Source organism: Ranitomeya imitator, chromosome 9, assembly GCF_032444005.1.
Source record: "Ranitomeya imitator isolate aRanImi1 chromosome 9, aRanImi1.pri, whole genome shotgun sequence".
Lineage (NCBI taxonomy): Eukaryota > Metazoa > Chordata > Amphibia > Anura > Dendrobatidae > Ranitomeya > Ranitomeya imitator.
Genome location: NC_091290.1, coordinates 97452836 through 97471104, shown reverse-complemented (window position 1 = coordinate 97471104; position 18269 = coordinate 97452836). Strand labels below are relative to the sequence as shown.

General features: G+C 45.4%; 1 protein-coding gene across 2 annotated transcripts in view; it reads left to right on the top strand.

Moving 5' to 3' along the window:
- The first annotated feature begins 466 nt into the window (after positions 1-466).
- EDC4 (enhancer of mRNA decapping 4) overlaps positions 467-18269 on the top strand; it is a 928397-nt gene continuing 910594 nt past the window's right edge. The window contains exon 1 of one of the 2 annotated variants that reach the window (XM_069740123.1): positions 467-614. In XM_069740123.1, the coding sequence (XP_069596224.1) occupies positions 539-614 (76 nt within the window). In that variant the 5' untranslated portion in view covers positions 467-538. The remainder of the gene's footprint in view (positions 615-18269) is intronic. The other variant, XM_069740124.1, reaches the window with a different exon arrangement.

The following is an 18269-nucleotide window of genomic DNA, read 5'->3' as shown; positions in this document are numbered from 1 at the left end:
AAAAAATAAGCCCTCACATGACCATATCGATGGAAAAATAAAAAAGTTATGGCTCTGGGAAGGAGGGGAGTGAAAAATGAAAAACGCAAAAATGAAAAAGGGCCGCGACTTGAAGGGGTTAAAATCAGAAAAGAAAAAATTGCCGAATGAGAAACTGACATAAGAAACCAACTTTAGCCTCGTGCACTGAGCTGTCTACAGTGAAAGCAGCGGAGAGATCCTGAGAAAATCAATGTAGTCACCAATCTAGTGAGCGGTTCAGAATGGAGGGGCTCAAATGAGGTCCTCAAAGAATCACCTCCACTGTAGACGCTATTTAGTGTCCGTCAGTCACAACTCTCTCTCATGGCACTGTCTGTCTGACACGCGTTATCAGTCGTTCCAAATCTAAACGCCATCTTGTGTGATGGAACTAATGAGTTGCTTTCTAGTTTCCTGGGGGGGAAACAGAAAAACGAGCACAGACCGGAAGTGCATTGCAGTAGTGGACGGTATTATTCGCTGCATCTGCTCGAGGCGGGAGAGTGCTACAGAAACGATGGCTTCGGCTGCTAATATTGATGTGGATGCCACTCAGCATCTGAGGGATATTCTGAAGCTGGATCGTCCTGGAGGTGAGGGAAAAGCAATGAACGTTTAGGAAAGTGACGAGTTCTGTGCGTGTTTGGTGCGTTACTATAGGAGATGGGATTTTGGGGGAAATGCAGTGAAGAATCTCACACCCGTGTTCTCAAACCTCCTTGTTTAGTAACAGGCGAGTTCTTGGTACTCCGAATGGACTTGTCACCCGGTGTAAAGTGGCTAGTCGGTGCTCTTTTTATATTCCCACTTCTCCCCTTTGTGTGCTTTGCTGTGTATTTTTTTTTTAAATTTAGTGCTGATTTTTATGGTCTGCAGGATTCTATGGGAAGCAGTAAAGGCTATGATAGCTACAACTGGCATGGCCAACAGTATCTACCAAGACTGGTCTCTGACCGCCACAGAAACCAGTGATGTGCCTGCAGCTGTCACATGCAGTACTGGTATAAAAGGGGGTTCCCAAAAAGAATTACTTTTTTTTTTTTTTATTCTAGGTAAGATCTTAAAAATATCAATCCCCTTCAAAACCCTGTCCATTAGATGATATGCACTTGTCCCAATGGCTTTGCCCACTGTTCAAAGCATTTTTCAATATATATTTTTTGAACTAATGCTGTTAAGTAAAAATAGGGGAGAAAGCGGCGCTAATTATTTGGTGCAGGGTATAGAAATCTGCCGCAAAGTAAAAACAATCACCACAGGATTGTAAGAAGTACCAAACACTAAAAATATATATATATATATATATATATATATATATATATATATATATATATATATATATATATATATATATATATATATATATATATATATATATATATATACTTCGCACTGATATACCCAATATGCATACACACACAAAAAGGTGTTTTCTAATGGTGCACTAAATCGGATAATAGTAACAAGATAGTGCAGAAGTCTGCGGTTTAAAATCAGTACCTTTAAAAGTAGAAGTCAGTCATATCACATGCCGTGAGTTGACAGGAGTTCCTGGATGCAGTTAGTGCGGTCTCCAGCAGAATACTTGAATCGGAGGGCTGCCCCGGCCGGTGGCGGCTCCTCCAAGCACCAAACCTTCAGTCGGGGGTGAAGACACAGCGTCCCGTGACGTACCAAACCTTGTAGTCACGTGGGGCGGTCACATGACTCACTGCGTCACGTAGGTCCTAGACGCGCCGTTTCACATTGCTCGCACCACACGGCGCGATCAGCCTGGGACGCTGTGTCTTCACCCCGACTGAAGGTTTGGTGCATGGAGGAGCCGCCACCGGCCGGGGCAGCTCTCCGATTCAAGTATTCTGCTGGAGACCGCACTAACTGCATCCAGGAACTCCTGTCAACTCACGGCATGTGATATGACTGACTTCTACTTTTAAAGGTACTGATTTTAAACCGCAGACTTCTGCACTATCTTGTTACTATTATCCGATTTAGTGCACCATTAGAAAACACCTTTTTGTGTGTGTATGCATATTGGGTATATCAGCGTGAAGTATATATATATATATATATATATATATATATATATATTTGCCTAGAATACTACTTCCTGCTAATGTCCGGAGCTAATGTCCGGAGATAAGTGACGTCAACAGTGTCCAGTGTCTGATTGGTTGCCGCCTGCTGCGAGCGACCAATCAGAAACGTGCTGTACTGTGACACACTCCGCCCGCGATTTTGGTGTGATTTTTGAATTTTTACCTCACAGCAAGTTTCTACTGCGTGGAGGCGGGCCCAGTGACGTTGCTCTTCAAGCTCCTGCCGAATTTCAAGTATATATGGATTCTAGACTCCCGATTCTTTAGAATCGGGCTGCCATCTAGTATATATATATATTTGTAATGCTGTTAAGTGCTTCCATTTGTATTTTCCTGACCTAGCCCTCGGTGACTTCTTATTCCCAAGAATGAAGAAAAACCTTGAGGAAGAGTCTAAGAAAAATAGCAGGAGGCATGTAACAGCATTAATTCAGAAGACTTTTTAAAAATGTTTCAAGCAGCGGGAAAAATTTTGGGACAAGCGCATATTATTTAATGGATGTTCTATTTTGAAGGGGTTAATGTTAAGATGTTAAATTTAATATTTTAAGGGAATCTGTCACCTCCTCTCCGGGATGTACATGTCCTAATATGGGTATACAGGTAATAGAAATGTTATACTGGTCCTACCTGTATGCCTCATATTTACGGTCTTGTTGAGAAATGTTATATTCAGTCTTTATGTTAATGATTTCTGCCAGGCTACAGGAAGAAATTCCTGCTTCCTGTTCTTATTAGAATCCTACACACACACACACACACACACACACACACACACACACACACACACACACACACACACACACACACACACACACACACACACCCTCACCCTACACTCCCTCAGAAATACATACCTCATCCTCCCTTCCATGGGCATTGAACTCGGGGATCGTCTGCGCAGGCGAGTCAATGTGACCTCTGGCGTGCGCACCCTTTAAAGGTGTCCTCCCCACTTCCTCCCTGCATAGTCATCGCTAGGAATCTCGTGTACATAGAGATGACTATGGAGGGACGAAGTGGGGAGAGCACCTTTCCGGCACGGACCTCACTGGAGTGGAAGTCGCCAGCACCTGCACAGACGATCCCTAAATGCAGTGCCCATAAAAGTGAGGATGAGGTATAGATCAGGAGCAAGATTCATTCTCCGCAACTTACGTGCATGGGAGGGGATACTGTTATAATGAAGACAGGAGGCAGGGATTTCTTCCAGGCACTGCACACCCAGGAGCCTGGAAGAAATCATTAGCATACAGAAAGAATATAACATTCTCAACAATAAGACCGTTAATGAGGCCTACAGGTAGGACTAGCGTGACGTTACTATCACCTGTATGCCCATATAAGTAGGTAATATATGTTCTGGGGGGTGGCAGATTCTCTTTAAGTAATTCTAGCATTTTTTGTGATACCCCCTCCTATGAGGGAGGATTGGTAGGGTGGGTATACATTATTTAGCTACCTAATAGTGGTTAATGAGGTGCATGCAAACTTTCAAGAGATATAGGTCAGTGGAAGACGACCCACTATTCTGTGAGGGTCTCGTATGCAATAATGAGTCCATCTGAGGTCTGTGTTTTACATCCATGTCTTGTGCTTTCAATGTAGAGCAGTTTTATGCTGAAATGCCACTGCATACCAGAGAACATCTTGATTGTAGCCCTACCGTAATTCATCATTGCTTTTTCTCCAGTTTTCGGATTTCTTTTTAGTGGCTTGTTCGCCAGGTTTTTCTTTTTATTTAAAGGGTCCTATCTGGTCCCTCATGCCCCCAGAATCTCCAGCAGTTGTCTACTATGTAAAATTCCCTGCCTAAAGGCCCCTTCACATTAAGCGACGCTGCAGCGATACCGACAACGATCCGGATCGCTGCAGCGTCGCTGTTTGGTCGCTGGAGAGCTGTCACACAGACAGCTCTCCAGCGACCAACGATGCCGGTAACCAGGGTAAACATCGGGTAACTAAGCGCAGGGCCGCGCTTAGTAACCCGATCTTTACCCTGGATACCATGCTAAAAGTTAAAAAAAACAAACACTAGATACTTACCTACCGCTGTCTGTCCTCCAGCGCTGCGCTCTGCTTCTCTGCTTCTCTGCTCTCCTCCTGTACTGTCTGTGAGCCGGAAAGCAGAGCGGTGACGTCACCGCTCTGCTTTCCGGCTCACAGCCAGTACAGGAGGAGTGCAGAGCGCAGCGCTGGAGGACAGACAGCGTTAGGTAAGTATCTAGTTTGTTTTTTTTTACTTTTAGCATGGTAACCAGGGTAAACATCGGGTTACTAAGCGCGGCCCTGCGCTTAGTTACCCGATGTTTACCCTGGTTACCAGTGAAGACATCGCTGGATCGGTGTCACACACGCCGATCCAGCGATGTCTCCAGGGAGTCCAGCGACGAAATAAAGTTCTGGACTTTATTCAGCGACCAACGATCTCCCAGCAGGGGCCTGATCGTTGGTCGCTGTCACACAGAACGATTTCATTAACGATATCGTTGCTACGTCACAAATAGCAACGATATCGTTAACAATATCGTTATGTGTGAAGGTACCTTAACAGACCCTTAATTTCATTGGACACATAAACATATCTTTACAAAAAGTATTTCTAAAGTCCCTTATTGATATGTAAATGAACCCTTTGACTAGTCAATGGGGCCCTAGTTTCCACAAACTAGTGTCTTCTACATGTCCAATCATGTGCGCAGAGCGCCTATCTTAAGCCGGGACGTGTACACCTGGCTTCTGGGGCTCAATAATGTGAGTGCACAAATACTATATACGTGGGCTGTGCAATATACTACGTGGGCTGTGCAATATACTACGTGGGCATGCATATTCTAGAATACCTGATGCGTTAGAATCGGGCCACCATCTAGTCTACTATATAATTGTCTAAGGGTCACTTCTGTCTGTTTGTCTGTCACGGAAATCCCAAGTCGCTGATTGGTCGCGGCAAAACGGCCACGACCATTCAGCGACGGGCACAGTCCGGCAGCAAAATGGCCGCTCCATATTCCCCTCCAGTCAGCGCTCACACAGAGTTAATGGCATTGTTAACGGACCTTATGTTATGCTGCGTTGTAACGCACTCCGTTAACGCTGCTATTAACCCTGTGTGTCTCCAACTTTTTACTATTGATGCTGCCTATGCAGCATCAATAGTAAAAAGATATAATGCTAAAAATAATAAAAAAATAAATAAAAAATCATTATATACTCACCTTCTGTTGGCCCCCGGATCCAACCCAGGCCTTTTCCGCTCCTCGCGACGCTCCGGTAACCGGTCCATGCATTGCGGTCTCGCGAGATGATGACGTTGCGGTTTCGCAAGACCGCTACATCATCATCTCGCGAGACCACAATGCACTCTTGGGACCGGAGCGTCGCGAGGAGCATCGGTAAACGCCTCGCCTGGATCCCGGGGGCCGACGGAGGGTGAGTATATAACTATTTTATATTTTAATGTTTTAGCAGGGATATGGTGCCCACATTGCTATATAATATGTGGGCTGTGGTATATATTACGTGGCTGGGCAATATACTACATCGCTGTGCTCTATACTACTTGGCCTGTTATATACTGCATGGGCTGTGCTATAAACTACGTGGGCTGTGCTATGAACTAAGTGGGCTGTTTTAAATTTCTCTGCTGTATCTGTGCATCATGAATCGTGGTATGTGTTAGAGGGGGGCCCACTGAGACTCTTTTGCCCGGGGCCCTCAAAAACCTGGAACCGGCCCTGGCTTCACTGATTGGTCATGCCCGGCCACGAACTATCAGCGACAGGCGCAGTCCGCCCGCGAATTGGCGCAGAATTTGAACCACGCTCCGCTAATTGGTCGTGGCCGGCCGAATCCTGTGTATAAATTGCATTATTCTGAAAACTTCATAAATAAACTACATACATATTCTAGAATACCCGATGCCTTAGAATCGGGCCACCATCTAGTACAACATATAACAGAGCATACAACATATAATAACATACAACATATAACAGAACATATAACATACAACAGAACATACAACATATAACATCTACTATATAATTGTCTAAGGGTCACTTCCGTCTGTTCTTCTGTCTGTCTGTCACGGATATTCATTGGTCGCGGCCTCTGTCATGGAATCCAAGTCGCTGATTGGTCGTGGCAAAACGCCCACGACTATTGCCACGACCAATCAGCGACAGCCACAGTCCGGCGGCAATATGGCCGCTCTTTCCTCCTCGCAGTCAGTGCCCGCTCCATACTCCCCTCCAGTCATCCAGTCAGCCCTCACACAGGTTAGTGCCAGCGTTACCGGAGCGCTGTGTAACGCACTCCGGTTATGCAGCTATTAACCCTGTGTTGACCAACTTGTTACTATTGATGCTGCGTATACATATAACAGAGCATACAACATACATACAGTACATTCATACATACAATACATATATATATATATATATATATATATATATAATATATATATATATATATATATATATATATATAGAGAGAGAGAGTACATACTCACCATCACCTTGTCACTTTGATCCCCGAAGCCAGTGTCACCTGTAAAAAATATTAAAATAATAAACAACCAATATACTCCCTGATCCGCAGAAATCCAATTAAAACGAGTGTCCCACAACGATCTCCCATGGAGAGCAGCAGCATCAGCTGATGCGACGCTCTCCAGGGGCTCCAGGAATACAATTACGGAAGGTATTTTTTCGCACTGTATTCCTCCGCCACTGTAAAAAATAGTTCCTAGTCTCATGTGAGGCACTGCTGTATGAGAAAGTTCCCACGCAGCAATGCCATAAAGTGAGACCCTGAACTCTGGTAACCTCAGTGATGCACTGCAGGAGCCATTGTCTCCTGTCAATGTGTCACTGAAGGCCCTATAAAGCAGTGACACCACCCGATGTCACTGTTCTATAGGGGAGATCGTCTTGGGACAATTGGACTGCGTCGGACTGGGAGTATACGGTTTATTATTTTTATTTTTTTTTTTACAGGCGATCGAGTATGGTTAAATTAAGAATATTAAAAATTTTTTTTCTGGCTGTGTCTTTATTTTATTTTTTTAACTCTTTCACTACTCTAGGATTAATAATGGATAGGCATCTTATTGACGCCTCTCCATTATTAACCCGGCTTAATGTCGCCTTACAATTGCAAGGTGACATTAACCCCTTATTACCCCATATCCCACCGCTACTTGGGAGTGGGAAGAGAGGGGCTAAGTGCCGGAATTGGCGCATCTCACAGATGGGCCATTTCTGGGGCAGCTGCGGGCTGGTATTTGTAGCCGGGGGAAGGGGGGATAATCCATGGCCCCTCTCTAGGCTATCAATATCAGCCTGCAGCTGTCTGCGTAGCCTTTGTGGCTATAAAATTAAGGGGACCCCACGTCATTTTTTATTTGGGGGGGGTCCCCCTATTTTATTAGCCAGTAAAGGCTACGCAGACAGCTGTGGGCTGATATTCATAGCCTGGGAGGGGGCCATGGGTATTACCCCCTTCCCAGGCTATTGGCTTTCCCCCTCTGGAGCAAAATATTTTTTTCCGTTTTTTTTCATCATTTCACATCTCAGTTTCATACTTTTTTCGCCGGATCTGTCGGTGTGCGTTTTTTCGCTGGACAGAAAAAACTTTCCTCTGTACGTTTTCTTTGTCCGCTGGAAACCTTTTTTTTTTTGACGGATCCGGCAAAAAACTGATGAAACGTGAGGCCATCAGGCGCAATCCGGCGCTAATACAACTCTATGAGGAAAAATAACAGATCCGGCGGGCAAAAATACCCACGGATCTGTTTTTTTTTTCAAAACTCGGCGGATTGTGCCTGACTGCAAAAACCTGATGTGTGAAAGTAGCTTAACTATCCATATATCTATCTACATCTATCTATCTCAGTCTGTCCGTCTGCCCGTCTGTCCGTCCGCGTTTTCTGCCAAGAGCTGCGGATTTAGTGCAGAAAAATCCGCAGGCAAATCTGCAACGTGTGCACATAACCTTAAACTGTGAAGCACTCAATCACTTTATCATTATGTAAATCCTGACACTAATCGTACATTAGGGCTACAAGAGATAGCTGTCGGGGAGCTGGGGCACCATCTTCATTTTTTTTGTAATAGGGTGCCAACATCCGCTGTCAGGCAGGGACAACATAGGGAGAGTGCATGCCTTTATTGTGTATTATACAGGTCCTTCTCAAAAAATTAGCATATAGTGTTAAATTTCATTATTTACCATAATGTAATGATTACAATTAAACTTTCATATATTATAGATTCATTATCCACCAACTGAAATTTGTCAGGTCTTTTATTGTTTTAATATTGATGATTTTGGCATACAACTCCTGATAACCCAAAAAACCTGTCTCAATAAATTAGCATATTTCACCCATCCAATCAAATAAAAGTGTTTTTTAATAACAAACAAAAAAACCATCAAATAATAATGTTCAGTTATGCACTCAATACTTGGTCGGGAATCCTTTGGCAGAAATGACTGCTTCAATGCGGCGTGGCATGGAGGCAATCAGCCTGTGACACTGCTGAGATGTTATGGAGGCCCAGGATGCTTCAATAGCGGCCTTAAGCTCATCCAGAGTGTTGGGTCTTGCGTCTCTCAACTTTCTCTTCACAATATCCCACAGATTCTCTATGGGGTTCAGGTCAGGAGAGTTGGCAGGCCAATTGAGCACAGTAATACCATGGTCAGTAAACCATTTACCAGTGGTTTTGGCACTGTGAGCAGGTGCCAGGTCGTGCTGAAAAATGAAATCTTCATCTCCATAAAGCATTTCAGCCGATGGAAGCATGAAGTGCTCCAAAATCTCCTGATAGCTAGCTGCATTGACCCTGCTCTTGATGAAACACAGTGGACCAACACCAGCAGCTGACATGGCACCCCACACCATCACTGACTGTGCGTACTTGACACTGGACTTCAGGCATTTTGGCATTTCCTTCTCCCCAGTCTTCCTCCAGACTCTGGCACCTTGATTTCCGAATGACATGCAAAATTTGCTTTCATCAGAAAAAAGTACTTGGGACCACTTAGCAACAGTCCAGTGCTGCTTCTCTGTAGCCCAGGTCAGGCGCCTCTGCCACTGTTTATGGTTCAAAAGTGGCTTTACCTGGGGAATGCGGCATCTGTAGCCCATTTCCTGCACACGCCTGTGCACGGTGGCTCTGGATGTTTCCACACCAGACTCAGTCCACTGCTTCCTCAGGTTCCCCAAGGTCTGGAATCGGTCCTTCTCCACAATCTTCCTCAGGGTCCGGTCTCCTCTTCTCGTTGTACAGCGTTTTCTGCCACATTGTTTCCTTCCAACAGACTTACCATTGAGGTGCCTTGATACAGCACTCTGGGAACAGCCTATTTGTTGAGAAATTTCTTTCTGGGTCTTACCCTCTTGCTTGAGGGTGTCAATGATGGCCTTCTTGACATCTGTCAGGTCGCTAGTCTTACCCATGATGGGGGTTTTGAGTAATGAACCAGGCAGGGAGTTTATAAAAGCCTCAGGTATCTTTTGCATGTGTTTAGAGTTAATTAGTTGATTCAGAAGATTAGGGTAATAGGTCGTTTAGAGAACCTTTTCTTGATATGCTAATTTATTGAGACAGGTTTTTTGGGTTATCAGGAGTTGTATGCCAAAATCATCAGTATTAAAACAATAAAAGACCTGACAAATTTCAGTTGGTGGATAATGAATCTATAATATATGAAAGTTTAATTGTAATCATTACATTATGGTAAATAATGAAATTTAACACTATATGCTAATTTTTTGAGAAGGACCTGTATGTGCCTCCTTTCAATATATTCCTCTCTCCTTTTTAAAGGGAAGGTGCCACCAGTTTTCTTGTATTTTGTTTTTTTGTGAAATTAAGCTTAAAATAGTAATTAAGATGTATTAATGCAAGGTTTGCACTATTTGCAAACATTTCTATATGAAAAATATTATATATTTTTCTACAAATATACATATTTACCACTAGGGGGAGCATTTTCCGTTTTGATGTTCGGCCTTCGTTTTTTCGAAGATGACCATGACTTCAGGGTTAGAAGAGAATTAATAGTCATGGGTCCGGAGGTGGCTGATGAGTCCAATCCGGGCCCTGAAGGTTCGCCCACATACTTGACATACGAAAGTAGATGTGGTCAGTACACCAGATTCTACTTGTGCCTTGCGTACAGCATGATTTCTTTTTGCGTCACAGATTTTCCTATCTTGAGCTGCACGTGCTCCTGAGGTGATCCTGCCCCGCCAACCTGGACGATCCAGGGCAAGCTCTTCCCATTCATTGGTGTTGACTTCCAGGTGTTTGAGAGACACCTTAAGGCAGTCTATATAGCGCTTCTTCTGCCCCCCAACTGCTCGCTTTCCTTGGCACAGTTCTCCGTACAGCAGTTGTTTCGGTAGTCGGCTGTCAGGCATTCGGACCACATGTCCAGCCCACCTGGCTTGGACTTTCAGCAGGAGAGTGTAAACGCTGCAGAGCCCAGTTTGTTCCAGAATTGCTGTGTCCGGGACCTTGTCTTGCCACCTGATGTGGAGGAGTCTGCGAATGCAACTCATGTGGAAATGATTAAGCTGTTTAGCATGCCGGCTGTACTCTGTCCAGGTCTCTCTAGCATAGAGAAGTGTGGTGAGGACCACCGCGCAGTAGACCTTCAGCTTGGTGGTAAGGCTGAGTCCCCTTCGTTCCCAGACGTTCTTACGCAGTCTCCCGAAGGCGGCACTGGCTTTGGCGATTGTTATTAACCTCAGCGTCTATGGTTACTTCACGGGAAAGTGTGCTGCCTAAGTAGGTGAAGTTATCGACTGCTTTGAGGTTTTGCTCCTTCACCGTGATACGTGGCTCCTTGTACAGTTTTCCTGAAACCGGTTGATACATGACTTCGGTTTTTCTAATGTTGATCTCGAGACCAAAACTGTCGCAGGCTTGCGAAAAACAGTCCATTTCATGCTGCATCTGCTGTTCCGTGCTAGCGTTAAGTGCACAGTCATCAGCAAATAGTAATTCACGGATAACAGTCTCATGCACTTTCGTAACCGCCTTCAGGCGTTTTGGGTTGAATAGCTTGCCATCAGTCCTGTACCTAACCTGGATTCCATCTTCACAGTTGTTAAAGGCATCACTTAACATTGCAGAGAACAGCATACTGAACAGGGTTGGAGCAAGCATACAGCCTTGTTTTACGCCGTTTGTTACTGGGAAAGCCTCAGATACGTCTCCATCGTTCAGAACCTTCACCATCATGCCATCGTGGAACTGCCGGATGACTGAGATGAACTTGCTCGGGCAGCCAAATTTTGCCATGATCTTCCACAGGCCGTCCCTACTGACTGTGACAAAAGCCTTGGTCAAATCAACAAAAGTTACATAAAGGTCACGGTGTAGCTCCTAGCACTTTTCCTGAAGTTGACGTGCTGAAAAGACCATATCTACTGTTCCACGTTTAGCACGGAAACCACACTGGCTTTCGGGTAATAGTCCTTGCTCAAGGTGATGTAAAAGGCGGTTGAGCAAGACACGAGCCAATATCTTGCCTGCAGTGGACAGAAGGTAGATGCCTCGATGGTTGTCACAAGATTGGCGATTACCTTTCCTCTTGTATATGTGGATTATGCTGGCATCTTTCATCTGTTGTGGAACCTGTTCCTTTGTCCACATATATTGGAATAGTTTGGTCACCGTTTGCATCAGAACAGGGCCGCCAGCTTTATATACCTCAGCAGGTATAGCATCATTTCCGGGTGCTTTTCCACAAGAAAGTTGTTTTACTGCTTTCCTGACTTCATCTCCACTTGGAAGAACATCAAGCTCCTTGTTGATTTCTACCTGGGGCAGGCGAGCAATAGCCTCATCATTGATATTGGCAGGGCAATTAAGAATATTATTAAAGTGCTCAGCCCACCGTTCTAGAATTTTTCTTTTCTGTCAGCAGCTTAGTTCCATCTGCGTTAAGCAGAGATGAAGAGCTTGATGACTGGGGTCCATATACAGCTTTGAGCGCATCGTAGAAGCGTTTCTGGTCATGGGTATCTGCATAGCCCTGAATTTCGTTGGCCTTCTTGCTAAACCAGATATCCTGCATCTCGCGTAGCTTGATTTGTACCTTTCTTTTTATGTTGGTAAAGGCACCTTTCTTAGCTAACGACGTGGGGTCATTTTGGTACACCTTATACCGCTGATTTTTCTCTTCTAGGAGTGTCTTTATTTCCTCGTCGTTTTCATCGAACCAGTCTTGATTATTTCTGGTTGCTGATCCAAGATGCTCCAGAGCAGTATTATAAACAGCATCTCTCAGAATTGTCCACTGTTCCTCGACGCCAATCTCCTCTGCCTGTAGTATATTTAACAGTCTGCCATCAAGGTTATTGGCAAATTCCCTTGCAATTCTTTTATTTTGCAGCTTATAGATATTCAGCCTCTTTGTCGTTTTCTGCCCTTGGGGTCTCCTCGCAGGCAGGATGCGGAGCCTGCACTTAGACACAATGAGGCGATGGTCAGTCCAGCAGTCTGCACCGCACATGGCCTTCGTCACTCTAAAGTCCATCTCATCCCTTTTCCTGGCAATGATGTAATCAATGAGATGCCAATGCCTCGAGCGTGGGTGCATCCATGATGTCTTCTTGCGTGTGGGTAAGCGGAATAAAGTGTTGGTGATGACAAGGTCATGTGTGGCACACATCTTGAGGAGCAGCAGGCCATTACTGTTACACTTGCCAGTGCCGTGTCTCCCAATGACCCCTTCCCAGTTTTGATGGTCTATTCCCACTCTGGCATTAAAGTCTCCAAGTATAATGAGCTTGTCTGCCTGTGGGATTGCTGAAATAAGTGTGTCAAGTTCATCGTAGAACTTATTTTTAATGTCATCCGGATTAGTCATCGTGGGAGCATAGGCACTGATCAGAGTTGCGTGTTTCTTGTTTGTAAGTGGGAGCTGAAATGTCATCAGACGGTCATTGATGCCCTCCGGAAGCCTGGTAAGTTTACAAGCAAGATGAGTTTTGATAGGAAATCCGACGCCTACTTCTTGTTTTTCAGTGCTGCCTCGACCACTCCAGAAGAATGTATAACCACCACTATGATCTGTCAATTGACCCTTGTCTGCCAGGCGTGTTTCGCTGAGAGCTGCTATATCAACCTTGTAACGAGCTAGCTACCAATGCCGTTCTTCTCTCTGGTCTGTCTGCCTTGGTATTATCCAGCAGAGTTCTCACATTCCATGTGCCATGGTTGAGTTCCATCATTTTCTTTTTCTTTATTGTGTGTCGACCGCTGTATGGGAAACCCGCCAGCTGCGGTAGGCTGGCCAGGTGAAATGAAGCAGACTATGTTTGAGGCACCTTTTCTAGCCCCTTCCTCAATTGAGGTGAGCAGAGTGATCCTGAACAGGACTGCTCAGACACCCAGGAGGCTGACGAACTCCACTGCTGCTTCGGTCCAGTAGAGAGCGACCATATGGCCTTGGCCGCCTGCGTGCTGGTTCGTGACTACAGCTTCCAGTGACTCCACACCTGCTGCTTTGCCACTCTCCCATCGCCACAGGACTTTTGATACGCAGTGGTTGAAGTCATGACTTGCGCTTGACTTGGGTTAAAGTGAGTAGGAGTTGCGCAGTCGTCAACCTCACTCTCTCGCCCATACCTATTGAGCCCCAGTGGCAAGAACTAGGCGAGACAACTGGAGATAGGTCAGGGTGCAGTGGATGGCCAGCAGTGTCCTATATGTGCCTCGCTGCGCCCTCTCAGCGCTCCACAACACTGTGCTGGAAATCGCTTGTCTGTCCGTTGAATCTTGGTTTCTTCCACACAGTCTGCCATATCCAGTCTTCACATGCAAGGGTAGGCAAACCCTTGAAAATCATTGTAGGTCTCAAAGAAACCCAACAGCTACCCTCACCTGGTTTGGCCCGCCTGCCGAGGCGGTGTTCCGGGGTGTACCCGCTGCCGCATCTTAGCAGCTACTTGGAGGTACAGGGGAGAGTTGAGCATCAGATGAGGACCAAAGATGGAAGAGCTGTCCAAAAAGGACACGGCAAGCACTCCACCAGAGGTGCTACCTCTATCTAGATACCCCATATACCCCATTTTCCATTTTAGACCTCAAGCAGCTATAGTAAGATTTAGCAGCTCTGCCCCAGGGATATTAGACCACCCAAAAGGGGAGGGAAATGGTGATGTCAGCAGTTACTGCCCAAATTTTGCTGCCAACAGTAAGAATGAAGAGCAGCATCACAGGGCAGCACCATTTTGTGTGTGACTGCCCTGTGACCTGTTATCACGAGCAGTTACTGCATCAGAGGCACAGCTTGTTTACAGAGGAGCAGAACACAGTGGACTAAGTAGCATTTTTTGTGAATAACATTCTTGCCATCCCCCTTCCCCCACCTTAATCCCTGTCCTGTCAGCTGCCCTGCTCTCTCTCCAGGTGTCACCTCCCTCTCTGCAGGCTGTGAGTGCAGCTTACCGGAGATCACAGGGACTGTGTGTGAGGGGGAGGCAGAGACACAGCAGGAGAAGCACACAGGGCAGCCTGTGAGGAGCAGAGGACGTGCCTGCTTGGAGTACAGAGGAGCAGTGAGGGCTTCTCCTGTCCTGCGATAGAGAGCACAGGGCTATAATAAAATGGCAGCTAGTCACACCTACAGCAGTGAGCTGTGCAGCCCACAGAGGCGTGCCCAGCTCACTGCTAATGCTGCTGCAATGTTATAGATAGGGTCAGCGCCGGTCTATTATCTCCTATGTCCATGGGGTGCCGTAAACTGACACTGATAGAGCCCTGCTACTGCTGCAAAACCAAGATGTCAGCCCCCAGTGCATTCTTTAAGCTCATATAACACATGAAATCTGTTTCACATGTATTTCAAACTTGCTTATAGCAGCATGTTATGCTACATTACAGTGATTTATTAATGACCTACAAACGCGGTACCTTCCCTTTAAAGAATTGACCAGCTCTTTTATATTAAAAGATCCTGTGAGTTGGGTCAACATTATCTATAATTGTATGGTTGACTATTCTTTTTTTGTATCTTTTTTCGTTTCCTATCAGGGATTAGTAAGGGGAGAAGAGCCGTCACTGAGCGGGGGCGCCTTTGTGCAGGTATAGGGTGTCAACCTCTGCTGATAGATAGGATCACACAGCAATAGTACAGGGGCAGGCACCTCCCCTGGTTCTTTCATTTCATGTCTTCGTATTAAGTTGTTGGTGGTATTTGTTGTATTTCACTTTTTGCCTATATGCAAGAAGCCGGCGGTTGTCACTGTGCGCGCTACTAAAGAGCAATAGATACTCGCTGCTCTCCGTGTACACAGTCCTGGTGTGCAGACTAGTGAGTATTCCGGCAGCTGCCCTTTGGCTTGCAAGCAGTGCATGACGTCCCTGCCAGGCACTGCTTACAAGCATATAAAGCAGCTGCTGGCAACGGAGCAGGATGCTGCGAGGGAGCGTCAGGAAGGAAAGTGTAATGATTTATTTTTTATTTATTTATTTATTTTTTTGCTTTCTGATGGGGCAATCATAGATGGGGGCAATCATAGAACTAGAAACACATGGGCTACTTGCTCATTGAACAAGTCTGTAGGAACCTGTTCACACACCACCAAGAAACTTGAAGACACAAAAGAGCACAGTGAGGTCAAAAATACTCTGTTGTAAAAAAAAAAAATCACAGTAATAAGCAAGTGCCAGTCAAAAGATGGAAAAAACAGGGTATTTAGTTGATACTTTTTTTTTGCAAAAAAATGTATACTAAGCTGCTCCACCAATCGTCAAGGTATACCCATAGAGCAGTCCTACCTAATGTATATAATCCCTATCTGATGTATTTAAAAACCTGATCATCTGTATAGTACCTGTATAAGCAGGGTTCAGAGAGGGAATATCCATGTGGACATGCTGGATGGAATAGCTTTGATGCAAATGACCCATTAGGAGTGGTGGACTCCCTAGTCTTATTGAAACAAGAGATCAATTATAGAACCAGAAACACATGGGCTACTTGCACATTGAACAAGTCTGTAGGAACATGTTCACACACCACCAAGAAACTTAAAGACACAAAAGAGCACAGTGAGGTCAAAAATACTCTGTTGTAAAAAAAAAATCACTGTTATAAGCAAGCGCTAGTCAAAAGATGGAAAAAACAGGGTATTTAGTTTATACGTTTTTTTTGCAAAAAAATGTATACTAAGCTGCTCCACCAATCGTCAAGGGGGGGGGGGGGGGGCACACAATCATACCTGGATGAGGCTGGGGCCATGCATACCAGGACTGGGATGGGGGCCAATCAATCTAGGTTAAGGATTGGGCCCTGCATACCAGGATAGGGATGGGGCCCTGCATACCAGGAGAGGGATGGGACCATGCATACCAGGATGGGGATGAGGGTCATGCATACCAGGATAGGGATAAGGGGGCCATGCACACCAGGATAGTGATGAGGAGCTATGCATATCTGGATAGGGATAAGGGGGCCAATCACACCAGGATAGGGATGAGGAGCCAGCCATGCACAACAGAATATGGATGAGGAGCCATGCATACCAGGATGGGGATGAGGGGGCCTTGCATACCAGGATAGGGATATGGGGTTCCTTGTGTATCAGGATGGGGATGAGGGTATCATACAGCTCTAGCAAAAAATCAAAAGACCACTGCAAAATTTTCAATTTTGTCTGATTTTTCTCTTTATAGGTATATTTTTGAGTAAAACGTAAGTTGTTGTAAATGAGTAATGGTCAAAATAAGAAAAACATGCATTGCTTGCAGACCTCACATAATGCAAAACAAACAAGATAATAATTTAGAAACAACAATACTAATGGTTTAACTCAGGAGGAGTTCAGAAATCAAAATTTTGTGGAATAACCAAGAAGAAGCATGTAAAAGACAATTCGTCGCCGTAGGTTATCAAAAAATTTTAGTCTGTACCATGCCAGTAGAGTCTTTCCTCACCATAACATCCAAGAATTTGACTTTCTCAGTATCACATTTGTATGTCAGGTTGATGTTAAGGTCATTGTCATTCAAACCATCCAAAAAAATGGAAAGTTCATAGGGGGGACCCTGCCAGATCAAGAATGTCATCAATGTAACGGGTCCAAAGTAGGACCCGATCCATTGATGCCCGTTGATCTGAAAGGAAGAGGTCCCGTTCCCACAGCCCCAGGAACAGATTAGCATAGGAGAGCGCGAAGGGCGCTCACATGGCTGTACCCTGGAGCTGTATTAAGAAGGACCCCTTAAACACAAAAAAATTATGGGTTAATGCAAACTCAAGTAATTCAGGAATCAAATTTCTAAATTCAGGGGCAGAACCGGATAGCCCAAGGAAAAATCAGACTGCCTTTAAACCATCCTGTTTGATGCTTGTATAAAGTGATTCAACATACGCTGTAGTCAGGATGGTATCACTATCTACAGTTGGGTCCGTATACCGTATATACTCGAGTATAAGGCTACTTTCACACTATCGTCGTACTCGGCCCGTCGCAGTGCGTCGGGCTGACGTACCGACGCATACTGTGGAAGCGCCGCACAACAGGGGCAGCGAATGCATTTTTCCTACGCATCAGCTGCCCCATTGTGAGTTGCGGGGAGGTGGGGGCGGATGCAAACGTTTTTTTGTTTGGATGGTTCGCCACAACACGACGCAACCGTCGCATGACGGTTGCGACGTGTGGCAATGCGTCGCTAATGGGGGGAAAAAACACATCCTGCAGACAACTTTGCAGGATGCGTTTTTTCCCCAAAACGACGCATTGCGACGTATCCCAAATGACGCTAGTGTAAAAGTAGCCTAAGCCGAGATTTTCAGCCCACTTTTTTGGGCTTAAAGTCCCCCTCTCGGCTTATAGTCGAGTCATACCCAGGGGTCGGCAGGGGAGGGGGAGCGGGGGCTGTCTAATTATACTAACCTACTCCTGGCGCGGTCCCTGCTTCTTCCAGCGCTGCAGCTTCTTCCTGTAGTGAGTGGCCACATGGTACCGCTCATTACAGTAATGAATATGCGGCTCCACCTCCCGTAGAGGTGGAGCCGCATATTCATTACTGTAATGAGCGGTAACGGTGACCGCTCACTACAGGAAGAAAATGCGGCGTCGGGGAACAGACGTGCAGCGCCAGCGCCAGGAGCAGG